Genomic DNA, 22,768 nt, shown 5'->3' with positions numbered 1-22,768 from the left:
TGCAACGTTAAATGGGTGCAAAATGGAATTGTGCACTCTGAATTTCCATCATTATTTATATTTAAACCCATTGCTTTTATATTTTACAAAAATGTTTCCTAAATTCTATTTTTGTGATCTAGTGCTTTAGGCAAAAAATAAAAGATGAACCAAGTAATGAGTGATAGTAACAAAAATAAGTGGAGAAAAAAAATTGCCTTGATCGATTTCCGGTTGAAGGGTTCAGCTCTGAATTTACATTAATATTGCTTCCAGTCTCAGCTCCAGTGCTTCTTACATATGGTTTCCTTCCTGTTGCTGATAAAGGCTTGTTTACTGCACCTAGTACTCCAGCAGGTTTTGGCTAAAAATTACACATATGCATGTTATTTTATACCTTACTGTAAGGAATTCATATAAAATTAGATACATGTAAAAGATACTGTTTAGCCTAAGCCAAGGAACTGCTGTTACGTTGGGAAGTTAAATTCTAAATTTATTAGAAATTAGAATTCTGAAAAATCAAGTTGGTCTAAATACAATTACAAGTCATAGGCATTACTTCTATTTAAAAACAACTTGGCAGTATTTAATTATTCCTTATTGTTCAATCAAAATAAAAAGTGCCTCTGAAACACACTGAAATACATAACAAATAAAATATAATAAAATGTCTTACAAATAAACTATTAAATGTATGTAGTAATAGACACATTTTTTTATCAAAAATTACTTTTGCTCTTTTAAGTGTTATAGAATACAAATTATCTAACTCATTAATACTTTAAAATCATTTCTTTTTTTAATCTTACATATCTAAACTTATTATACCATTTTTTGAGAAAATCTGCTTTATGGATTCTGAGTACTTTGAAGCTTACTAGTACTGATAAGAACACATGGTCTTATTCAAGAGTCATTTATGGCAGAAAAAAGCCTAAGAGAACAATGCTTTAGATGCTACAATCCACAATACATCCCTAAGAATCAGGAACTATAAAATCCATGGGACATTTAAAGGTTATTTCTAAGAAGAGAAGTAATATACACATGAGATAAAGATTTCCGAATTATCTAGTACATAATACCTTTCCTGTTAACAGAAGTACTCTGGTCTCTTCTGAAATATAACTCTTGTCATTACAGAAATCCTGTCCAAGAAAAAAAAAAAAAAAAAAAAAGAAAGAAAGAAAAAAAAAATCAAGTGAACACGTGTATTTTTTTACTGTCTAAGTGAGACTTTTCAGGCACTGTGCTTACAATAACAATTATATTTGAGCTAGCATAACATATTAATTCCTCATATAAAGCAAATTTAATGAACCATATTATTAAGTGTAGCTTTAACTCAATGGCACATAAGACTTGGCAAATACCAGAACTCAATTAAGTTATTTAAGTTAATCACATTTTATTTATTTACTTTTTAAATATTTTATTTGTTTATTTGAGAGGAGACACCACAGAGGGAAAGGGAGGAGAAAAGGCTCCCTGCTGAGGAGAGAGCCCAACTTGGGGCTTGATCCCAGGACCCAAGGATCATGACTGGGGCCAAAGGCAGACAACCAACGGACTGAGCCACCCAGGTGCCCTTAAATCACATTTTAAATAAAACACATTCCTATTTTTTTCATATAGTTCAGGGCAGTCAGTCTCCAGGTTATTCACTGAACTACTTTCTCTACTGTATAAAATCTACTTCATTTGGAATTCCAAAGCATCCAAAATGGTACAGTGCATATATTAGGCACTCAATATTCACTAAAATAACTCCACACTGGATCTCAAGCAAATTATTCCCATTGAAAAATTGTAACTTTAATTAAAAATATTATATTTCTTAGAACCATAAGCAGACTGTCCAAATCATATAGGTAAATACACTGCCAAAATATAATTAAATGAATTATAATGTTCTTTGGCAGCAGTGATGTTTACGTTAATAGAGTTAATGTGGACACTGATGGTACTTTCTTGAAAGTTTCATCTATATGAAACTTAAGAATTCTTTGAAATTTCTGTTAAGTATCCGGGTAATAGCACACAGATAAATCATGACAGTGTCACATAAGTATTCACTATGACCAATAAGTTTATTAATTTCCAAAAAAAAAGTTTATTAATTTCAGTAATCTCACTTAAAAAATAATTTTTTCTTTTCTCTTATTAAATTTATCTTCACACTGTTGTTATAGGAAAGAACAGAAGGCTTAAATTTGCCCATCAAGAAATCACAAAAAAAGAAGAAAGAAAGAAAGAAAGAAAGAAAGAAAGAAAGAAAGAAAGAAAAAAGAAAAGAGAAAAGAAAAGAAAGAAAAGAAAAGAAAAGAAAAGAAAAGAAAAGAAAAGAAAAGAAAAATAAATAAATCACAGTTTTGGCATGTGTTCCAGGCACAGCTGTGTCTTTTTTGGGGGGTGGGGGACAAACACTTTTATGAAGCTAAAATAAATGTCACAAAGCCTGGGTACTAAAGTTCATTCACTTTATTCATTGAGATATATTATGGCCTCACTAGGCTCATTATCTTAAATACTTAGTTTCCTAGAGTTTAAATTTATATCTTTTTTTTTAAGATTTTATTTATTCATTCATGAGAAACACAGAGAGAGAGCGGTATAGACACAGGCAGAAGGAGAAGCAGGTTCCCTGCAAGGAGCCTGATGTGGCACTTGATCACGGATCGTGGGATCACGCTCTGAGTCGAAGGCAGATGCTCAACCACTGAGCCACCCAGGTGTCCCTAAATTTATATCAGATTAAAAGCAACATATCAGAAAAGGAAATGAAGAAAGGCATTCACTGAAAACAGAAAAAAGTAGTTCTTAAGAAGGATAAAAACACTGTTTCGCGGCAGCCAGGGTGGCTCAGTGGTTCAGCGCCGCGTTTATCCCAGGGCGTGATCCTGGAGACCCGGGATCGAGTCCCATGTCAGGCTACATGCATGGAGCCTGCTTTTCCCTATGCCTGTGTCTCTGCCTCTTTCTCTGCGTCTCTCATGAACAAATAAATTTTAAAAATCTAAAAGAAAAAAAAAACACCAAAAACACTGTTTCAGATATCAAAACAAATCCAACTAAAATTAGGTTCTAGTGACAAACAGCAATTTAAATTATTTTTTAAATAGGCTTCACACCCAATGTGGGGCTTGAATTCACAACTCTGACATCAAGAATCCCCTGAGAATGAGAGTCACATGCTTTCCTGACTGGGCCAACCGGATACACCACATCAATTTAATTCCTGATGATGGGATCACTGTTTTTTTTTTAAGATTTTATTTATTTATTCATGAGAGTCACACAGAGAGAGGCAGAGACACAGGCAGAGGAGGAAGCAGGCTTCCCGCAGGGAGCCTGATGCTGGACTTGATCCCAGGATCCCAGGATCATGCCCTGAACCAAAGGCAGATGCTCAACCACTAAGCCACCCAGGTGCCCCTGGGATCTTATATGAAGATTCTATCTGGGTACTTAACTATTCTGGTCACGGTAACCCTAGATCAACAATAAAGTAAATTTAAATTTAATTCAAGAGGGATCCCTGGGTGGCTCAGCGGTTTAGCATCTGCCTTCGGCCCGGGGTATGATCCTGGAGTCCCACATTGGGCTCCCTGCATGGAGCCTACTTCTTCCTCTGCCTATGTCTCTGACTCTCCCTGTGTCTTTCATGAATAAATAAATAAAATCTTTAAAAATAAATAAATTTAATTCAAGAGCTCAGGTAGGACTATTTACATAAACCAGTATATACTCAAATAGAAGGCAAAGAACTTTGAATCTTTATTATCAAAAACTAGGGGCGCTTGGGTGGCTCAGTGGTTGAGCATCTGCCTTTGGCTCAGGGCATGATCCCGAGGTCCTGGGATTAAGTCCTGGATCAGGCTCCCCACAGGGAACCTGCTTCTCCCTCTGCCTATGTCTCTACCTCTCTTTGTGTCTTTCCATAAATAAATGGATAAAATCTTAAAAAATAAACAAAAAAATCAGGCACAGTAAGTGCTGAATATCAAATAAAGAAAATCTATTTAAAATTTTTGTCAAAGTATGGCACTGAAAGTAGGAAGCTCCATTTCCTGGTATGTTTTTTTTTTTCCCCCCTGGTATGTTCTTTTGTAAAATACTCTAAAAGGGAGATTATTACCCTGAATGTTCTGAAGTGTATCTTCAGGTTTGAAAATGTATAGAATTAAAAAAAAAATTTTACAATTAAGGGCGACCCGGGTGGCTCAGCGGTTTAGCGCCGCCTTCAGCCCAGCGCGTGATTCTGGGGACCCAGGATTGAGTCCTATGTAAGGCTCCCTGCTTGGAGCCAGCTTCTCCCTCTGCCTGTGTCTCTGTCTCTCTGTGGGTGTTCTTGTGAATAAATAAATAAAATCTTTAAAAAAAATTTTTTCCCCAATTAAAAACATATTTTTATTCTGGGGGTGCTTGGCTGGCTCACTTGGTAGAGCCTGTGACTCTTGGATCTCAGGGTCCTGCGTTCAAGCCCCATTTGGGTGTGGAGCCTACTTAAAAGAAAAAAAATTAGGATTCTGTTTTTTAAACAAAGCACAGGAAGGTTAAACTTCCAAATACTTCCTCAAAGCCAGAAATAAATACAAAAATTTTTTAAAAAAGATTTTATTGGGATCCCTGGGTGGCGCAGCGGTTTGGCGCCTGCCTTTGGCCCAGGGCGCGATCCTGGAGACCCGGGATCGAATCCCACATCGGGCTCCCGGTGCATGGAGCCTGCTTCTTCCTCCGCCTGTGTCTCTGCCTCTCTCTCTCTCTCTGTGACTATCATAAATTTAAAAAAAAAAAAAAAAAAAAAAAAAGGTTTTATTTATTTATTTGACAGAGAGAGAGAGAGAGAGAGAGAGAGAGAATATGCACAAGCAAGGGGAGCAGGCACTCCTAAAAAAAGTTTTTAAATTCTGATTAGTTGGAAAAACAAAGAGCTTTAGTTAGCTGGTAGGTAAACTTACTTACGTGGAAAACTTAATTTGCTGATAGCAGAACAAATATATGATGTATTAATTATTACTACCATATACTGAATACTTACTAAATGACAAACTGTTATAAAATTATAGACATAATATTAGTAATTGTTCATAGGTATTATCACTTGGATTTTAGGGAGATAGAAACTGAGGCTTGGAAGAGTTAACTCGTCTAAAGTCTCTTAAGTTAGAAGCAGTTGATTAGAATACAGGTTTATCGGGGCAGCCCAGGTGGCTCAGCAGTTTAGCGCCACCTTCAGCCTAGGGCCTGATCCTGGAGACCTGGGATCGAGTCCCATGTCAGGCTCCCTGGGTGGAGCCTGCTTCTCCCTCTGCCTGTGTGTGTCTCTGTGCCTCTCTCTCTCTCTCTGGGTCTCTATGAATAAATAAATAAAATCTTAAAAAAAAATACAGGGTTATCATTTGGTAAGACCAATGTTAATTCTAACATTATTTCATACATATTATATATTTTATATATATTTACACTGTACCAAACATTTATTTCTTGCCTGATAAAATACACTGTTTTAATAAAGTGAGATTAACACGTTCCTGGGTAGCTCTCTGTCGGTTAAGCGTCTGCCTTCAGCTCAGGTCATGATCCCAGGGTCCTGGGATTGAGCCCTGCATGAGGCTCCCTGCTCAACAGGGAGTCTGTTTCTCCCTCTCCCTCTGCCTGCAGCTCTCCCTGTTTGTGCTGTCAAATAAATGAATACAATCTTTTTAATAAATAAATAATGTGATATTAAAATAATTTAAGAAATCAAAAACTCTTACATACTAGAAATATTGAGAAGGAATAGTTACATAAGAACATCAACTTTGATTTGCATTCTACTCTGTAAGGTGAGAATGACATTTTTTTTTTAAAAGATTTTATTTATTTGTTCATGAGAGACACACAGAGAGAGAGAGAGAGAGAAAGAGAGGGCGGGGGGAGAGAGAGAGAGGCAGAGACACAGGCAGAGAGAGGCAGGCTCCATACAGGGAGCCCGACTTGGGACTCGATCCTGGATCTCCAGGATCAGGCCCTGGGCTGAAGGCGGCGCTAAACCGCTGAGCCACCTGGGCTGTCTGAGAATGACATTTGTTCAGGGAGACAATCTCCCATTCCTTGATACAAATACAAGGAGGTATTTCTTACTCCATAGTCAAGACAATCCACTATTTGCCATTCAGGTTGATGGTAAGTGAAATTTAAATCAGTTTAGTGTGGTGGTAGAACAATGAAGAAAAAATATTACCTTTTCAGGTTGTGTAAAAAATTTCATTGGAAGGACTGGATCCTTTGGTGAATCTGCATTGCACAAAGCACTTTTACTATTTATAACACACAGAGCCACATCACATACTGTATAAAGTTTCTAGGGAAGAAAGAAAGAAAGATCTTATATAACTTTCAGTAGCACAAAGTAACCACAAGTACCAATTCTACCGGATGCATAAAATGAAATCAAAAGGTTATGTGGGTATTCCTTGAACATTTCACATTTATGTTTACATTTCTTCTTTATGTGCAGCCTCCTGGTAAGCAATAACAAAAAACCCTTTACCTAATTAACATGAATGCCAAGTATACACTAAAAACAAATAAACCAAACTAAACCAAGGGAAACATACAAAAAGGAATATTTACTTCTCTGTGTAACTTACTAAAAGTTCGTAAGACAGCAGAGTAGTAAATTTTATTAGTTTTTATCTTCTTGCTCTGTAGAAGTTTTAAAGTCCTTTTCCAGGTAATAAACATTCCTCAAATAATAGAATTCAATTATAATAAAATACAATCAAACTGACCATAAATACATTTTTACAAACATTCTGTAATCTAATTTATTATGTAATGGGAAGAACAAGTGGGACAAGGATTGTAATATTTTTTCCTGTAATTATCTTAATACAGACTGGCCTAATACATATCTTACTTCATTCATCTTGGATTCATCTGGAGACTGGGCATCTTTTGTTAACTTGATGTTCTCTGCCATCTTCTTCATAAATGCATGGCTATTGTTTTCATTCTTTGTCATTAAAACTTCAAGCATGAACCATAGGCACCTAAACGATAAACATACTTGCCTATAAAAAGAGGCTAAACGTAGGTGCTTTGCTTAAAATGAATTAAATATCTTATTAGGAAGGTCTGTTGTCTGGATATAACAAAATAAGAGAAAATATAAACTAAACCATAAAATATTAAAAATAAAAAAATAGCTTAATACAAGAAAGTCTGACAGTTTCATGAGGCACATAAAGATTCATTCTACAGGTATTCAATAGACATTTAGATGATTCGACATGTATCATCATTGCCCAGCAATGGTGAGAAAACCAGCAGGCAGCAAAGTCTTTCCATTTTGACTCTGCAAACTATGTAGGTCTAGGTAGGGCCTGTTTATATTAAGTTTCCAGGATAAATCTCAGGCACCCATGGGACTTACTGCTTTACTGCATCAACAGAGGACAAACCATTTGATGATAATGTATGCATACCTCTTTGCCTATATTCTATGTAAATGTTTTAAAAGACTATTGTGAAGGGGAAATTCAGCACTAGGTTAGTGGAGTTCATTTTTAAAAGAACCATGTTTTAAAAGAACCATTAAATGGAGTCCTTCAGGCTGAAATACAAGGACAAGACTAGACTGTAACTAAAACCATAAGAAGAAATAAAGAACATTAGCAAATAGTAAAGATAACCACATAAGTAAATATAAAAGCCAGCATTATTGTACTTTCAATGTAATTATTACTCAATGTATTTGCCTTTAAATACATAAAGTAATAATTACATCTATATAAAAGGAAATAATGTAAAAAGATATAATTTCTACCACAATTACAATACTAAAGGAAAGGAGTAGAGATGTAAAGGACAAAGTGTAACTCTTGAAACTAAGCTACTTTTATTCAGTCTAGGTTGTTATAAGTATTATTTGGAATCTCTAAGAAAATAACTAAAAATATACAGAAAAGAGGGGAATCAAAAAGGTTCATTATAAAAAAAATCTAGATATAAAAAAGAGAAGCTGTAATGAAGGAAATTAAGTAACATATATAAGGCAGAGAAAGCAAACAGCTATATCGCAGAAATAAATCAGTAATTACTTCAAATGAAAATAGATTAAAGCCCCCAGTTAAAAGGCAGAGGTAAGAAGAATGGAAAAAGAAGGGAGGAAAAAAAAAGAATGATCTATCTATATCTATCTACAAGAGATTGTTTTTTTTTTTTTAAGATTTTAAAAAAATTTATTTATTCATGAGACACAGACACAGAGGCAGAGATACAGGCAGAGGGAGAAGCAGGCTCCCTGCATGGATAAATAAATATCTCTCATGAATAAATAAATAAAAATCTTAAAAAAAAAAAAACAACCCAAACCATAAAGCATCTGAAAGTAAAAGGATAAGAAAAAATTTTTTTTCCATGCAAATAGTAACCAAAAGAGGGCTGGTAGCTATTTTATGATCAGACAAAATAGACTTAAAGTAAAAAAGGATTATAAGAGACCCAGAAGTACTACACTGATAAATGGTTCAATTCAGCAAGAAGATACTATCATAAAACACATACAAACCTAACAGAGTCCCAAAATTACATGAGGTAAAAATTGACAGAATTAAAGAGAGAAATAGATAATTCTGTGAAAATAACCAGAGATTTCAATACCTTATTTTCTTTCTTTCTTCCTTCCTTTCTTTCTTTCTTTAAAAGATTTTATTTATTCATTCATGAGAGACACAAAGTGAGGCAGAGACAGAAGGCGGCTCCATGCAGGGAGCCCTCATGCGGGACTTGATCCTGGAACTCCAGGATCACACCCCAGGCAGAAGCTCAACCACTGAGTCACTTGGGTGTCCCTATTTTTTTTTTTTTTCAAGACTTATTTCAGAGAGAGAGTGTGCACGTTTGAGAGAGTACAAATGGAGGGAGGGGCAGAGGGAGAGACTCCAACTCCTTGCTGAGTGTGGGGCCTGATGCGGGGCTCGTTCCCACAACCCCAAGATCATGACCCGTGCACAAACCAAGAGTTGGATGCCTTGGGCCACCCAGGTGCCCCTTCAATACCTTACTTTCAATAATGGATAGAAAAGCCAGAAAGAAGATCAGTAAGAAACAGAGAACTTGGTCTGATTCAAGATGATGATGCAGTAAGAACCTGAACTCATCACCCTCAGGAACATAGTGCACCTACAGCTACATATGGAACCAATTTCCTCTTAAAAAAAACCTAAAGGCTAACTGAGTGATGACTATACATTCAGCAAACAAGAAAAAACCACATCAAAGTGGGTAGGAGAGGCCGGGACACAATCTAACCATGAACCCCCACCCCTGGTGCTGTGAACCACAACTTGGAGGGAACTTAAATACCTGAAACTTCTTCCTAAGGAGTGAAAGGTTCAAACCCCACACCGGGCACCCTAACTTTTAAGATCGGAACATAAGAGATGAGTCCCCCTAGTGGGTCCCACAAGTCTGTAGCAATCTGAGAAATGCCTCTAAAAAGGGTTTGTGTACTGGAACTGACTTGCCCCTGGGTCCAGCTCAGAAGAAGCTTAAAGTGGAGAACATTAACCTGCTTAAAGCCTCCACCTGAAGGGCAGGCAGCTAAATTAACTTACACATCTAGAAGCCTGCTGGAACACTCTCCAGGGATGAAGCATTCTCCCTTTGCCGTTTCCCAGAAGGGAACCTTTACATGTGTCTGGTGCCCTGACTTTTGTGGGTGTTGCCCAAGAGGACATCTCTTAAACACCTGTCTCTAGAGAACAGAGGTGTTTGTGTTTCTGGTCACATGGGAGCATAATAAGCACCTAGACAGGAGTTCATAACCCTCCCCTGGTGCCCCAATTTTTGTGACTGCTGCCAAGGAATACTTCTACATCACCTGACACTGGTGGCCAATGGGGCTTACATTCATGAGTCCCCAAGGACTGTAACCAATGCACAAAGAGTGCCTAAACAGCTACCAGCTACCATCCCTCCCGGGCACAGCAAGAGGCAATTGACCCAGGAGCTTAGTCTTTCTGTGCAGGAGGCCTATTAGCTAATCATCAGAATCTGAGGGGCAGACTTCTAATGATAACAATCATCTGGAGGTTGACTGATATCCTTTCCAGAGACCTCTGAGGGCAGGCACTAATTTTCATGCTCACCCTCTGCCATGCTCCAGAGGGCCAGTGTCTCCTGGAAGGGGGCTTTCCATCTGGTGCCTGATGCTCAGGGGGCACCCCTTAATCACTTGGCTCTGGTGGCTGAAGGAGCTTGCATCCTGGATTTTCCAGGGACTGTGTTCATCAGAGGGATGGCCCTTGGCAGGCTACCACCCTCAGGATGCTGCACAGACAATAGACTAAGGCATACCTTGAGTTTCCTGTGAAAAGGCCAATTGGTCCTGGAGCTTTGGACTAAGGGCAGGACTCAGGTTTCACAAACATTTAGTGGCTTCTGGTGCTTCCTTAAAGAACACAGGCTATAAATGCCATCTTGGTGCTCTTGGTCTTTCTCCAGTTTGTTGGTATCTCCCAGAACGGAGGCCATATACTTGTCCGGAACCTCTATTTTTATGAATGCCACCGGGGGGACATACCATACCTGCCTGGCTCTGGTGGTCAGTGAGGCTTATGCTTGTGGCCCCTGAGAACTGTATGTATCTCCATAACTTTTAAAAGCAGCTGCCTAAAGGTCTGGGTTCCAGTCAGCCTGAATGTAGATGCAGAGATCCTCCATTATGGGACACTGACACCTCTTGCCACATCCTTAACTACTGAGAACTATTAAAAATAAAACAGGCTGCTTGACACACTCAAAGCTTTGAGGGATGACTGAGAGCTGGGGAAGGACCAAATGAGAAGGTTCAACTCCTGTACAAGGTCATTCCTTCAAGACTAGAAAAGATGTTCCATCTACTGTACAGAAACCAATACAGAGGGTCAAGCAAAAAATGAAGAAACAGGAATATGTTCCAAGTGAAAGATAAGCTAAAACCTCATAAAAAAAGCCTTAAGGAGGGACGACGCCTGAGTGAGTCAGTGGTTGAGTGTCTGCCTTTGGCTCAGGGTGTAATCCTGGGTCCAGAGATCGAGTCCCACATCAGGCTCCCTGCATGGGGCCTGCTTCTCCCTCTGCCTCTATGTGTCTCTCATGAATAAATAAAATCTTAAAAAAAAACCACACACACACACACACACACACACACACACACACACACACAACCCTTAAGGAACCTAAGAAAATGTATTAAGAGTTCAAAGTAATGGTCATAAAATGCTCACTAAACTGGGGAGGAGACTGGATGAACAGAGTGAGAACTTCAACAGGGAAGAAATTATAACAAAGTGCCAACCAGAAATCATAGAGCTGAAGAATATAATAATGGAACTAAACAATATTATAAGGGGGTTCAATAGCAGACTAGATATGAAACATAAATTAAGGATCAGTCAACCTAAGGATAAGGCAGTGGAATTCACCCAATCAGAGCAGCAAAAGAAAAATAATGATATAAAAGGTGAAAATAGCTTCAGGAAGTGAAAGGATATCAAATGGACTCATATTTGAACTGCAAGCTTCCAGAAGAGCTGCTTCTTCCAGAAGAGCTTCCAGAAGGAAAGGAAGAGGCAGAATTATTATTTGAAGAAATATGCCTGAAAACTTCCTAAATGTAGGGAAGGAGATATACACCAGATTCAGGAGGCGCAGAGAGTTCCAAAATAGATGAACCCAAAGAGACCTACACTAAGACACATTACAATTAAAATGTCAAAAGTTAAAGACAAGGAGAGAATATTATAAGCAACAAGAGAAAAAAATTGTTACATATAAGAGAATCCCCAAGGACTATCAACAGATTTTTCAGCACAACCTTTACAGGCCAAGAAGATATAGCACAATATATTCAAAGTGCTAAAAGAAAACAACCAAGAATACTCTACCTTCCAAGATTATCTTCCAGAATGGAAAGAGAAAGAGTTTCCAGAAAAGTAAAAGCTAAAGGAGTTCATCACCACTAAACTGGTTGTAGGAAAGATGTCAAAGGGACTTCTTCAGGCGAATAAGGGCCCTAATTGGTAACAAGAACACATGTGAAACTGGAAAGGTAAATATATAGGATAGTAAAGGTAGGGAATTACTTATAAAGCTAGTATGAAGGTTAAAAGACAAATGTAATAAAAATAACTTTGATTCAATAATTAGTTAAGGGAAATATAAGATAAAAAGATGCAAAATGTAAAATCAACACCATAAAACGTGGGGAGGAGAGTTAAAATGTTGAGACTTAGAATGGGATCAAACAAGTTGTTAGCAACTTAAAATAGACTGCTATAAGTTGTTATAGGTAAGCATCATGGTAACCATAAATAAAAACCTATAGTAAATACCCAAAAGATAAAGAGGAAGGAATATAAGCATACCACTAAAGGAAGTCATCAAACCACAAAGCAAGTGAACAAAAGACTAAAGGAACAGAGGAGAACTACAAAAACAGCCACAAAACAATGAGCAAAATGGCAATAAGCACATACATATCAATAATTACCTTGAAAGTAAATAGATTAAATTCTGTAATAATAATAAAAAAAAAGAATGGCTGGCTGGATAAAAAACAAGACTCATCTATATGCTGCCTGCAAGAGAGACACCCAATGAAGAAATGGAAAAAGAGGGCAGCCCGGGTGGCCCAGCGGTTTAGCGCCGCCTTCAGCCCAGGGTGTGATCCTGGAGACCCAGGATCGAGTCCCACATCAGGCTCCCTGCATGGAGCCTGCCTGTGTCTCTGCCTCTCTCTCTCTCTTTCTGTGTTTCTCATGAACAAATACATAAAGTCTTTAAAAAGAAAAAAAAGAAGTGGAAAAAGATATTACAAGCAAATACAAACTCTGGTAGCTACACTTGTATCAGACAAAATACTTTAAACAATGACTTGTAATAAAACACAAAATAAAACACAAAAAAGAGTGTTATATAATGAGAAAGGGAACAACAAAGAAGTAGATTTAACTTTTGTAAATATTTATGCGCCCAACATAGGAGCACCTAACATATAAGCACCAGACCTAAAAGGAGAAATACAATAATAGTATTTAGATAATTATTATAATTTATTATATATAGGGACTCTAATGCCTCTATTAGTTCAATGAACAAATCATCTAGACAGAAAAATCAATAAGGAAACATTGATCTGGACAGCTCCGATGGGTCAGCGGTTTAGCACTGCCTTCAGCCCAGGGTGTAATCCTGGAGACCCGGGATCGAGTCCCACATTGGGCTCCCTGCATGGAGCCTGCTTCTCCCTCTGCCTGTGTCTCTGCCTCTCTCTCTCTGTGTCTCTTGTGAATAAATAAATGAAATCTTAAAAAAAAAAAAAAAAAAAGAAAGAAAACATTGATTAAACGATGTGTTAGACCAGATGGACTTAATAGATATTTACAGAACATTCCATACAAAAGCAACAAATATGTTTTTCTTTTTTTAAAAATACATGTTTTTCTAAAAAAAAAAAAAAAACAAAACATGTTTTTCTTAAGTGCACATGGAACATTTCTAAGATAGATCATATGTTAGGCCACAAAACAAAGTCCTAGTGATTTTAAGACTGAAATAATATCAGGCATCTTTTTCGACTATAATGGTATGAAACCAGAAATTAACTATACAAAGAACACTAAAAAATTCACAAGTATGTAGAGATTAAACAACATCCAACCAGTGGATCAGGAAAAAAATCAAAAGAGAAATAAAGGATATACCTTGAGACAAAGATAGAAATGTAACATAACAAAATTTACAGGATGCAGCAAAAGCATCTAACAAGGAAGTTCTAACAGTGAAGTTGATAGCAATAAATGCCTACCTCCAGAAACAAACTAAGTTTACACCTTAAAGAAGGGGGAAAAAGAGAACAAACGAAGGCCAAAGTTAGTAGAAGTAAGGAAATAACAAAATTTAGGGAAGAAATAAATGAAATAGACTAAAATAACAATAGGAAAAAAATCAATCTCTTGATGAGACTAAGAACTGTTTCTTTGAAAAACTGAGCCAGACTGACCAAGAAAAAAGACTACTCAAAGTTATGACTGATATCACAGAATACAAAGGATCATAACAGAATGCTATGAAAACTCATATGCAAACAAATGGAACAACCTAGAAGAAATGGATAACTTCCTAGAAATATGTAAATTAACCAAGACTGGATCATGGAGAAATACAAAATCTGAAAGACCAATTACTAGTAAGAAGATGGAAACAGTACTTGAAAACCAACCAAAAAACAAAAGTCTAGAACCATATGGTTTCCCTGGTGAATTCTACCAACGCTCAAGGAAGAATTAATACCAATCCTCAAATTCATCCAGAAAAGAGGAGGAAACTCTTCCAAAAAATTTCACAAGGCCAGCACTACCCTGTTACCAAAACCAGACAAGGATGCCACAAAAAAGAAAAGCTAGAGGCCAATATCCCTGATGAACATAGACGTAAAAATTCTCTCCAAAATATTAGCGAACTGAATTCAACAGTACATTAAAAGAATCATATACCATGACTTAGTGGGATTAATTACAGAGATTCAAGGATAGTTCAGCATCCACAAATGAATCAATGTAGTATATACCACGTTAACAAAATGAAGGGTAAAAATTATACAATGATCTCAATAGATGCAGAAAAAGTAAATGACAAAATTCAGTATCATTTTATGATAAAAACTCTCAACAAAGTGGGTATAGAGGGAACATACATCAAGATAATAAAGAGCACATATAACATACTCAATGGTAAAGACCTGAAAGCCTTTCCTCTAAGATCAGGAGTAAGACAAGAATGTCTGTTTTTTTCCACTCTTTACCACTTTACCACTTTTATTCAACAGAGTATTAGAAATCTCAGCCAGAACAATCAGGCAAGTAAAAAAAAAAAAAAAAAAAAAAAAAAAAGGCATCCAAATTGGAAAGAAGTAAAACTGTCATTATTTGCAGATGAGATATTACATACGAAAAATACTCAAGACTTCATAAAAAAAACTGTTAGAACTATTAAATTCAATAAAGTTGCAGAATACAAAATACACAAAAATATGTTGTATCTTTTACACTAATAATTATCAGAAGAGAAATTAAGAAAATATTCCCATTTATAAGTACACCCAGAATTCCTAACATCTAGGAATATAGTTAGCCAAGAAGATGAAAGATTTATATATTAAAAACTGTAACACATTAATGAAAGATACTGAAAAATGCAAAAATGGAAAGATATTCTATGTTCATGGGTGGGAAGAATATTGTTAAAATACCCAGGGATCCCTGGGTGGCGCAGCAGTTTGGCGCCTGCCTTTGGCCCAGGGCACGCTCCAGGAGACCCTGGATCGAATCCCACGTCGGGCTCCCGGTGCATGGAGCCTGCTTCTCCCTCTGCCTGTGTCTCTGCCTCTCTCTCTCTCTGTGTGTGTGACTATCATAAATAAATAAAAATTTAAATAAAATAAAATAAAATAAAATATCCATACTATTTCAAAGCAATGTGTAGAAAAATGCAAAAATGGAAAGATATTCTATGTTCTTGGGTGGGAAGAATATTGTTAAAATATCCATACTATTTCAAAGCAATGTGTAGATTCAATGCAATTCTGCATTTTTTAGGGGACACCTGGGTGGCTCAGTGGTTTAGCGCCTGCCTTTGGCCCAGGGTGTGATCCTGGAGTCCTGGGATCGAGTACCACATCAGGCTCCCTGCATGGAACCTGTTTCTCTCTCTGCCTCTCTCACTCTGTCTCTCATGAATAAATAAATAAAATCTTAAAAAAAATTCTGCATTTTTCACAGAACTTGAAGAAATAATTCTAAAAATTTATGTAAAAGACTCTGAAGCCAAAGCAAATAGTGACACAATAGTAAGTTAATAACTTCCACAATGTTAAAGACCAGTTTGAAAAAATATTATTTAATACTTCAAATGACATGGTAACTTAAAAATAACTGTTTAAAGATACTAAAAAATGTTGCTCGCTAGACAGAACAAAAAAATATGTGCCAGTGATTTCAATTCTAACTCCAATGACTTCTTTTACGTCAATATTCTTTTCACAACAGTTATCTCTCTTAATTTTAATCCTACCTCCATGACTGCTTTGAACCTGAAATATGCTGAAATGTCCTCTAACATAGACTTTGTGGCAAAGTCAAACATCATGTTTCATTTTATGGAAGCGCTTTCTGGGATACCCCCAACTAAAGGTTTTTAATGAAAAAAATTTGTAAATACAAATGTAAATATTTACAAAATAAACATGAAGAACTGGAAGACATTATGGGAATTAACTATTTTATCTCCTGCATTTTATAGGTACAAATGAGGGCCAGAGAAGTATTTAATTACACAGCTGGGACTAGAACCTAATTATGTGGCTTCCTAAAATACAGATCAACTAAAAACCTTAAAGAAAATTATTTTTAAAAATGCAGGGATCCCTGGGTGGCTCAGTGGTTTAGCGCCTGCCTTTGGCCTAGGGCGTGATCCTGGAGTCCCAGGATCGAGTCCCACGTCAGGCTCCCGGCATGGAGCCTGCTTCTCCTCCTCCTGTCTGTCTGTCTCTCTCTCTATCACAAATAAATAAATAAATCTTAAAAAAAAAAAAATGCAGACTTGGGGATCCCTGGGTGGCTCAGCAGTTTAGTGCCTGCCTTTGGCCCAGAGCGCAATCCTGAAGTCCCGGGATCGAGTCCCGCATCGAACTCCCAGCATGGAGCCTGATTCTCCCTCTGCCTGTGTCTCTGCGTCTCTCTCTCTCTCTATGTCTATCATGAATAAATAAATAAAATCTTTTTAAAAAAATAAAAAGATAAAATAAAAATGCAGACTTATTTTCAAGCATTTGGAATAGACAATACTACTAGAATGATGTATTGGAAATAACAATGAAATGACAAGACTTCAAAATGTAAGGAGCATGACCCAGTGCTTAACAGTAATGTTGGACAAGATATAACATCTCTTTCAATGAAGATATTGACACATTTTGGGACACCTGGGTGGCTCAGTGGTTGCGCATCTGCCTTAGGCCCAGGGCGTGATCCTGGAGACCCTGGATTGAGTCCCTCATCAGGTTCCCTGCATGGAGCCCTGCTTCTCCCTGTGCCTGTGTCTCTGCCTCTTTCTCTTTGTGTCTCTCATGAATAAATAAATAAAATCTTAAAAAAAAAAAAAGATATTGACATGTTTTCAGTAATGAAAGCTGCAGGAGGCAGAGATAAATGTTGATTATATCCTTAAATAAGATCAGGAATAAGGTCACACATACAAAAATCTTAATACTTTTAAATACAAGTTGAAGCTTACAATTTAAGAGTACAAAGCAAAATCATAGTAACAGAAGAGAAAGTAAATATTGGTTTAAAGTTTCTTGAAGGGGGATCCCTGGGTGGCGCAGCGGTTTGGCGCCTGCCTTTGGCCCAGGGCGCGATCCTGGAGACCCGGGATCGAATCCCACATCGGGCTCCCGGTGCATGGAGCCTGCTTCTCCCTCCGCCTGTGTCTTTGCCTCTCTCTCTCTCTCTCTGTGACTATCATTAAATAAATAAAAAATTAAAAAAAAAAAAATAAAGTTTCTTGAAGGTTGGAGGCAAGGCAATCAATGCGGTCGCTGCTGGGCACAACTGTCCCACCTTGTCTTCCTCAGTGCAACCCATTACTCAGCAAATCTCTGAGTAATGAAGAAAACCTGAAAACGTTTGGGAAATTAAACAATCCAAATGACTATGGGCACAATTATAAAGACTGATCAAATTACAGGAATGGTTATGAATTTGACCGACCTCAAAGAGTACATGGAGGAGACAATTATGAAGGCCCTTGATCATTAGAATCTGGATCTGGATGTGCCATGCTTTGCAGATGCTGTAAGCACGACAGAAAATATAGCTATATATATCTGGGAAAACCTCCAGAAATTTCTTCCTCTGGGAGTTCTTTATAAAGTAGAAGTATATGAAACTGACAATAATGTTGTCATCTATAAAGGAGAATAGCTTTTCGGAGTTAATACTGTAGAAAAACTAATTTCTTTCAAAGGTCTTTATACCCTTGGACTATTAAGAAGTCATTGCAAAAAAAAAAAGTCATCACATAATTGTTACACTTCCACATTGTGTTCTGGAGTGCCTGATTTTTTGAAATCACTGTAGGACCTGTTGTGAATTCAAATCTATTTTAAAATTAAACTTGTAAAAAATATTCTGAGTATCACTTAGTCTTTGTATCTGTAGATTAAAATCACTTCACTTCAGTAAAATGTTGTGGTGTGGGATTTAAAAGGAAAATAAATCAATTCTTGTTTTTCCGTTAAAAAAAAAAAAAAAGTTTCTTGGAGGTCATTTGTAGGCAAACTTAGGCTGCCTCTCACTCTTTCACTCTATCATGTAAAGTCCTATTTTACATAAATAACACTTCTTCAACAGTGTTTTTTAATTATTGTTTACTTGCCGTCTTTCCACTAGATACAAATCTGTGACTGGTGTTAACAAACTTCATTTTGTATTACCATAATCTTGCCACAGAATATGTATATATATTTTTGTACATGTATATTTTTAAGGCATTATCTTTTGAGTTTGAAAGTTCAGTTTCAAGGAGAAAAATTTTACTACGTGGCTTTCTAAATTATTGAAATGAGGTAACTTAAAACCATCTTAATACAAATAGTAAAAATAATATAAAAACTAAAATAACCAAACCAACCTATTTCAAAGACTCAGCTAATTGCAAACAGGAAACAAAAGAATATAAAAGAACTTGTCAGATGAGAAAAATTTTGTAAGATGAAACTTATAATAAATAAACTACAGATGAGTTTTTATTCTAATGGGAATAGTAATACAAAAAAATTATCATCTTTTCAATAAGTAAAAATAATTTTTAAAATTCTTGAAAATCAATACGACTTACTCTTTAATATCACGAAGCTGATCAACATCTTGTGATCTTGTAAAATCTGGATCATGGGCTAGCAGGTGAATCATGTATGGAACTACATATTCAGGCAACAGTGATAGTAATTTCTCTAAAGTGAAAACATTATTATTAACAATAATAATAACAGCTGTTATAAAATCCCTCTCTAGTTTGCATTCTACTTCAGTTTCCATCTTTTTCCTCAATTATTTAAAATTAGAGGCAACATGCTATCCAGATGATACTGAAATACATGTCAGTGTTGAAAGCTATTAAAGCCAAAAGGATAATTTGAGATTATACAGTGGGACCTTGGTAAAGCTGGGAAAATACTTCTTTATTCTCTGACACCCGAGCAAAGTATTTAAATCAAGCCACACTGCTGATTCCCTAAGAAAAATGCAATTTCCCTAAACAGTGTTTTTACACCATAAATAGGACTGAGAAACCAGGATTTTAGACATTAAGTATATCACAACTACAGGAATAGCATTCTACAAAAATTATGGTGTTATTATAAATACACTACAATGGAAATATATGAAATAAACCCCACCTACAAATTGATATACTGACAAGATACACTGGCACACTGGGAACTTTCAAAATTACTTACCAGTAGCCATGGGGTTCTGTTTAATGTACTCCCTGCGTATACTGATATTTTTTAGTAAACACTGTCGTGCATGTGCTCTTCTCTCCTTCACAGGATCTTTGGCACACAAGGCAAAGATCGCCATATATTCCAATGGCAGCAGTAACTTCACGAGAGCTTTATGCAACTTCTGGGCAAATATCTGCCTTACTTGGTAGCACTCATCCTACAGCAGCACAAAACCATAAATACTTAAATAAAAATGTTAGTACTTTTAAAATCATGACAAAATAACCTAGTTAAGAAAAAAACTGGCAAACATTAAAGAGCAGTTTGTTTCAAATGTCTCCATTTAAAAAATAATGGTAATTATACTGGAGAATAAAAAACAATACTTAGAAGATACTTAGAATAGTTGTAATAGCAATTCCTTTTGTGCACACAGCAAATGGATCTGTATCCACAGAAAGTAAATGTATTTAACTTTGAAGGCCAAGTGATTGACAAAAATAAGAGGAGTACTTACGTTAATAACAAGTGCACAGAGCTGAAACTGTTCTGGAGTTATAATTTCATGGTAACAAGGTTCCTGAGCAAGCTTCATTATGGCACTACCAGCAGCTAATCGCAAGCGAGACATATCAGATTTACTATAAACAAACAAAAAAGAAATAAACATTTCCTATAACCATTATCATTCACAACAATGTTTTGATCCCTTTTTGTGTGTTAATGTCTTTAGCATAATTTATGCTTAAGTTGACATAACGTACAAATATCTGGGAAAACTACTTTGAGTCCTTGAACTCAACGCAAGGAAAAAGGTTCAAATCATTGTGACTAACGACAAATTTATTTATCTTCATTTTTAGTATGTTCTAGTGTAGATCCTCTACCACAGCCAAGCAGCTCCGCTTAGGATCACAACTTAACACTAATTCCAATGTCAGTAAGAACCATTTACATCAGGAACGGTATTCCTCATTTTAAGAGGAATACACATTCATTGTAGAAAACTTGATTAAATCATCCATATTTCCTAGTTTTTAAATGCATGTACATAAACATGCATATGCATATACACACATACACTCACCCCCCCCCCCCCCCCCCCAGAAATCTAGCTTAAGCCTACACGTCTGATGAAATAGAGGGGCTAGCAATTAGGAGTTGATTTACACTACAGAAGGGGAGGTATCAGAAAAATATCTAAAAGGAAAGAATATGGGAATGAGAGCCAGTATCTATCTGGGCTACTAGTCTCTGGGGCAGACTTTGTTTGTAGCAAAAAAAAAAAAAAAAGGAAGTCCAGCATTCCCAGTCCGGCCCAGTATGCCCAGTAGTTTATTACCTAAATGGTAAAATGTGACAATGAATGGGATGAAAGGACAGTTTTATTTCAACTTCTATGTGAAACATACTATGGTTATGACATTTTGAAGACTTCAGGAAATGTGGAAAGCTGTCGGAGTCCATCATTAGCATACAAGAGGAGAAAACATGGCACTCTTGGACAATAGGATTATCAAAGTGAACATTGATATTCTTGAGGGAACTTCAAATGGCTTCTAAGACAAATAATTCAGGAATTTAAATAAAAGTAACTACCATCTGGGTGCTTAAGTCTGTGCTAGTCAGTGTGTGAAACTGTCACAGGCTTTTTCTCATTTAATTTTCACTCTGTAGGATGAGGAAATTGAGGCTTAGAAAAGTGGTTTATATAAGTTCACACAGCTAGTAAATGGGAGTGTAGAGTTGTAGAAGTTTCTGATTCTAGAGCCCAAGTTAAACCATGGGATATGTAATACCTAATTAAGACTTGCCTAATTATTTCATGATTTATGTGTGTTCCACAATTAACCATTTGCCTATTTTCTATGATGATAAACAATGATGAAAAGAACATGTCCGTATATATGTATTCGTAAGATTCCTTTATTTCATGAGTATAAAAATAGTCAAAATGGTAACATTTATAAGGATCTAGACACAAAATGCCAAACTATCCAGCCAAGATTGTGCCAATTTATGTTCAAAGGAGTAATGAGGAGACCCATTACTCTGAACCCATAAAAAAAAAAAAGTGATTACTTTAAAAAATATTTTTGCTGATTTGAGAGGCAGGAGGTATTGCTAAGTTTAAGCTGTATTTAATGTATTTAGTGATGCTAAACATTTTTTAAAAGGTAAACTGATAATTTATAGCCTCTATCTCTATTGGAGATCCTGCCTATTTATCACTGATTTCTTAGAGCTCATTATTAAGCCTTTGCCATAGTTTCCCCAAATATAAAACTTCTCATTATCCCTAACTCGGCTCTAATCTTCTAATCTGTTCCTACAAAAACTACCCTTGGCTTATTCTAAATTAAGATAATTTTCCATGGTTTTCTTCAGTTTATCAAAGCATTCATCATCTCTACTATAATTTGCTCATTTCCAAATCTCCTCACTGAATGCATATTCTTGGAAGGAGAGATTTTATACCTTTAAATAAAGCACAGCAGTACCTAGGATGACAGTGCTCAATAAATAATGAACGCATAAATTTAAATTTATGTTAAATGTAACCTGTAATAACACATTTTAGAGGAGGAACACATCACAAGCAGAATTCTATAGTTTTATCTGTTGGTACTCCTGGACCCTTAAGTCAAGAATTTGAAACAAATACGATCATGAAAAATTTGTTTTTATTTTCATCTTAAAATGAATAGAAAGAAGAAATGGTGATTTCCAAAACAGTGAAAATGTGTAGAAATGGAAACAATTTGTTTTTCTCATTCACAGAACCCTGTTTTAATCTTTTGCAAACCACCAGAAAGGCTGTAACTTTTCCTCCTTTAAACCCCTCCACTGAAGCTTGTATTCCTTTCATAGTACCAAGTCACTCCACTTATTCAATCACTATACTACAGGGCAAAAGGTAGGAACTGAATCTTACTTGTTTTCGCTGCAATGCCTTTCATGGTGTTTTGAAAAGAGTAGTATTTCAACAGATATTTGCTTAAGTAAACTAAATTTTGAAGCCAACTGTAACATATAATGATTACAACTAAACATTTACTAGAAAAATCTGGTCTTTAAAAGTGAAAAGAAACATTCCATCATTGAGATGAAAACCCCAAGTGAGTATATTAGATCTAATCCTGAGTGTTGGCAAACTGAATTTAAATAAAATATTAAAAAAAAAAAAATTCTGATCCTGAAGCATATGGTACAAGATTCAATATTAATTAGGTAAATAGTTCCTAT

At 36.2% G+C, this 22,768-nt stretch overlaps 1 protein-coding gene across 3 annotated transcripts in view; it reads right to left on the bottom strand.

Moving 5' to 3' along the window:
• PDS5A (PDS5 cohesin associated factor A) overlaps positions 1–22,768 on the bottom strand; it is a 154,250-nt gene that overhangs the window by 17,375 nt on the left and 114,107 nt on the right. For all 3 annotated transcript variants that reach the window (XM_041751997.1, XM_041751998.1, XM_041751999.1), the window contains 7 exons: positions 20,040–20,163; positions 19,535–19,739; positions 18,913–19,027; positions 6,887–7,019; positions 6,209–6,328; positions 1,068–1,130; positions 198–343 (listed from right to left, as the gene is read on the bottom strand). In XM_041751997.1, coding sequence (XP_041607931.1) covers positions 198–343; positions 1,068–1,130; positions 6,209–6,328; positions 6,887–7,019; positions 18,913–19,027; positions 19,535–19,739; positions 20,040–20,163 — 906 coding nt within the window. The remainder of the gene's footprint in view (positions 1–197; positions 344–1,067; positions 1,131–6,208; positions 6,329–6,886; positions 7,020–18,912; positions 19,028–19,534; positions 19,740–20,039; positions 20,164–22,768) is intronic.

The sequence above is a fragment of the Vulpes lagopus genome, chromosome 4 (assembly GCF_018345385.1).
Source record: "Vulpes lagopus strain Blue_001 chromosome 4, ASM1834538v1, whole genome shotgun sequence".
In the NCBI taxonomy this organism is placed as follows: domain Eukaryota; kingdom Metazoa; phylum Chordata; class Mammalia; order Carnivora; family Canidae; genus Vulpes; species Vulpes lagopus.
This window is presented reverse-complemented; position numbering and strand designations above follow the sequence as displayed.